The sequence below is a fragment of the Malus domestica genome, chromosome 08 (assembly GCF_042453785.1).
Source record: "Malus domestica chromosome 08, GDT2T_hap1".
Taxonomy (NCBI): Eukaryota; Viridiplantae; Streptophyta; class Magnoliopsida; order Rosales; family Rosaceae; genus Malus; species Malus domestica.
The window spans coordinates 15788637-15793073 of NC_091668.1; the positions used below are offsets into that span (position 1 = coordinate 15788637).

Below are 4437 nucleotides of genomic sequence, written 5' to 3' on the forward strand. Positions count from 1 at the left end.
ATAAATGCACGCAACTTACCAGTAGTGAAAATGACATTGAATTTCAATAAAATTGAGGATAATAGTAAAGAGTTTTGACATTTTAGGATGCTAATATCTAGTTTTTAGTGCTCTATCCTCAAAAGGAGTCCCATTTTCATATAAGTTTCGCTGCTTGAATTTTTAGAGTTAATCTTCTTCGCTTAGTTCTCGAACTACTCATTAGTCCTAAACTGTTGAAGAAAAGCAAAGAAAAATTATGGATCACATTCACTTCAATTTGTTTTATTTTTCTAATTGTTCATGCAAAAAATGTTAATTTAATTTAATTTAATTTAATTTTTTTAAAAAGGTGATTTTAATTTTTTTAACAAACGATATTATCTATTTAAAAAAACGGATGAGTTTAGCCTTACAATGAGTTAGCAGTAATGTGATTCAAATTCACCTTTAATAAAAGTCGAACCTAAAACCTTTGATAAAGAATTATACTACTAGAACGTGACACTAAATGACAAATACGATGGTTTATTGAGTGTCCACATGATTGGTGTGTAACTGTCCCCGCGGACACCACCACACCAGAACAGAGCATAAATCACAGCTTTGTCTATCTGCATCCTTTTTTGCCCTTTTACCTTTGGCAGACTGAAAAGATAGTTTTAAAAGGAAGTTCATAAGAAAATAAGGCTACTTGCTAAGTTGCTAAAGAGAGACACACACAGACAAGATAGACTCAGAATTCAAAATTCACAAGGAGAAGGGGAAGAAACAGAACAGAACCAACCATCCCTACTCTCTCTCTCCTCTTCCCTTGGAACAATTTCTATCTCCATGCGTTATTGAACGCAGTGAAGCAAAAGCAAAAGCACAACAACAACAATGAAGCTTCTTCTTCTTCTTCTTGTTCAAGTTTTGCTTTTGCTGCTTGTACAGCCAACTCCCATTTGTGTTGGCGCCACACCGACTGGCCCTTTTCTTTCCTCCATATCCGCTCCTCCCTCGCACATTTCTCCAATTGCTTCATCAATGGCTACTTTCACTCCAGGTTCTCTCTCTCTCTCTCTCTCTCTAGACTCTTCATTTTTCATTTCTAGCAACTGGGTTTTTAACTGGGTCACGAGTTCTCCATTTTCGAATTTCGAATTTCAAAAAATCCCCACCAAAATTCGTGCATTTACTGCAATAATTGAGTTGAATTTCTCTGATTTTATCAATTTCTTGCTGAAATTACCCCTTTTTTTGTTGATGTGGGTGCAAAATCTGTTTGCTTTAATGTGCTAAATTCTGCCCATTTGATCAAACTTCTCTTATCTGTATATTTCATGTGGTATCAGGAATTGAAGAAGGAAGTGAAAGGCATCAAATTGGTTCACATAGGACAATGCTAATTGCACTCATTGTTACCTGCACTGCACTTGGTGTAGTTCTTTTATCACTGTTGTGCTTGTGGATTTACCACAAAAAATTTCCACACAAATCCCCTAAGAAAAGTTCTCAGAGCAACTCAGGTACTTCCGGTTTTACAAACACATTTTTGGTACCTAAATCTTGCTTCAATTTGTGGGTTTTAGTTTATTTGTGGATTGCTGGCTGAGATTTTGTGTTTTGTTTTGTTCTGTTTCTTTGGTTTGTATGCGAAGATGCCGAGAAGGGGCTTGCATTGGGTCCATTTGTGGGTAAATTCAATTCCACAAGGATGGTTTCTAAGAAAGGATCTGTTCCAGTAATTGAATATAAGGGACTGGAAAAAGGCACCAACGATTTTCATGAAAGTAATATTATTGGTGAGGGTGGATTCGGATGCGTTTATAAAGCTTGGTTGGATAATAATTTGCTTGTTGCAGTCAAGAAACTAGACTGTGCAAGTCAGGATGCTGAGAGAGAATATGAGGTAACCCTTGTTTGACATTTTAGTTCAAGTCAAGAAACTAGATTTTTGTTTATCTGGTGTACTTATTGAGTGTAATTGAATTACCATTTGGAATTGCAGAATGAGGTGGAGTTGTTGCATAAAATTCAGCATCCAAATATAATTACCTTTTTGGGTTGTAGTATTAATGGTGACTCAAGGTTCATCGTTTACGAACTGATGCATAATGGATCTGTGGAAAGTCAATTGCATGGTAAACAGTTATTTCATTCTTCGATTTTTTTTTATATCTTAGAAACAAAGATAATCAAATGGTGCTATATGTAAATCAAATTGTTGTAGGACACTCTCATGGTTCCGTATTAACATGGCCTATGCGAATGAAAATCGCTCTGGATGCAGCAAGGTGAGCTGGGTTTCCCCAGTTGTTGGATCTTCTTGTTCTTGATTCTTACATATACACTAACATATTGGCCGCTGTTGAACAGAGGGCTAGAATATCTACACGAGTATTGCAACCCTCCAGTGATCCATAGAGAGCTGAAAACATCTAATATTCTTTTAGATGCCAACTTCAATGCCAAGGTAGGGTTATATGATTATTGCAGTGTGTCATCTTTCCTTGTAAAGTATTGAGTTTCCATTTAAAAATTGCTTCCATGCATTATTATCCTCTTGCATTTAATTTCACTGAAGCTTTTCTCTCTCTCATGGTGGCTGGTTTCAGCTTTCAGATTTTGGTCTTGCCGTGGCTGACAGGGCCAAAAACAGTAAGAATGTCAAGCTCTCTGGGACCTTGGGTTATGTTGCTCCAGAGTATCTTTTAGATGGTATGCCAACTAAACTTGTAATAATTGCAACATGTATTCTTTGAATCTTACTGATTGAATTTTAGTTTTCTTTTCGCTTAGCTAGGTGTAATCTAATTGTTCTTCGGACCCTTGACAACTGCATTGGCACTAAGTTTGATAGAGATATTAAATAATTATTTTTAAATTATTCTATCTTGTGTCCATTGCTGCACATGTTCTGCCACTGGGGGGCATATTCCATTTCTGGTTAGGAAGAGGAAATTCCGGACTTGTTTTACTTGAGCTCAATCGAAGTTAGGGATGGCGAAAATATTTAGGTGGATTCAACATGAGAGAAGATAAAGGTAGTCGCTGGAGTTCCACTTTTGGATGACTTGTTGATTTTATGAAAAGTTTGGACTCTCGTTGAAGATATGTTAGCTGGGTATAGCAAAGTTTTTGGGTTATAGATGGGGTTGGTGTATGCATGTTAGAACTTAGAATCTCGCATTTTGACAATAACATTCACAACAGTGCACATAATCGGTTATGCAGGCTTCCCGTTACCAGACTTCTCACAATTTAAAACATCTCTAAACTTGTTTACTTCATGTCGGCAATGTCTTAAGAAAACCGGTCGTGTTATTTTTCAGGTAAATTGACGGATAAGAGTGATGTCTATGCTTTTGGAGTTGTGCTTCTGGAGCTTCTACTAGGAAGAAGGCCTGTTGAAAAACTGGCACCAACTCAGTGCCAATCTATAGTCACATGGGTATGCCTTTCTCTGAACTGCTCTCCATTAAATTAATTTACATTATTCCCACTAAAAACTCAAATGTTTCGAAATTAATACAGGCCATGCCTCAGCTCACTGACAGATCAAAGCTTCCAAACATTGTGGATCCTGTGATCAAAGATTCCATGGATTTGAAGCACTTATACCAGGTTCGTGAAATACAAAATCTAGTATGCTCAGTTCTATTAGCTCTATGATAGACTCCTGCTTGACTCTGTATTGATTCCTTTGATAGACTGTTAGTACTATACCGAATGGACCCAATTCTTATAATTGATCATTTGCAATGCGTTACGTACAGGTTGCTGCTGTCGCTGTGTTATGTGTGCAACCGGAACCAAGTTACCGCCCTCTGATAACAGATGTTTTACATTCTCTTGTCCCTCTTGTACCGGTGGAGCTTGGAGGGACACTAAGAGTTACCCAACCTGGACCTCCAGGAAGCGCCCCAGTTTCTCCTGGTCATTGATGCACAAGAAATGCTTCATGATGCTTCTGCAACATTTCGGTTCCCACTGCTCTAATCACTGCTCCAAATGGCACATTGATTTGCATTTGCTCACAAATGTTTTGCTGGGAAGTTAATGCCTTAGGTTATTGCGGTGGATAATTTTTCACATCTGTAAATTGAATGAATTTGGTTTAAGATACTTGTGTATATGAGGCGTATTCGTCCAAGACACTAGCTAATTTCATTTTTGACCCTTTTGTTTTCAGTGTAAAAATCAGCTAATTTTCTGATGAAGTAAAATTGTTAAGGAAAGCATCAATTATTACCATCTTATGATCATTGCCGTGAAAAAGTTTCTGGTACATGAATTAGATTCTAGCCAGGACTAAAGGAAGTTGAGGTTTCATTCACGTGTGGTGAAACTCTAAACCACATGTATTTGGTGATGCGTAGCTTGTGTGGTTATTGAACTTCACATGTACGCAAACATATTCTGACACCAATAAAGCAATTGAGGTCATTTTAAGGAAGGTGGATTGTCTGCCCT

General features: G+C 37.4%; 1 protein-coding gene across 1 annotated transcript; it reads left to right on the plus strand.

The window, feature by feature from the left end:
• The first annotated feature begins 602 nt into the window (after positions 1-602).
• On the plus strand, positions 603-4218 carry LOC114826564 (probable receptor-like protein kinase At1g80640). Its single transcript, XM_029107085.2, has 10 exons — positions 603-1027; positions 1317-1490; positions 1623-1873; positions 1973-2105; positions 2195-2258; positions 2341-2437; positions 2580-2682; positions 3297-3415; positions 3499-3588; positions 3741-4218. Exons 1-10 carry the CDS (start codon positions 862-864, stop codon positions 3906-3908), a joined length of 1365 nt encoding a protein of 454 aa, XP_028962918.2. The 5' UTR covers positions 603-861; the 3' UTR covers positions 3909-4218.
• Positions 4219-4437: the final 219 nt, after the last annotated feature.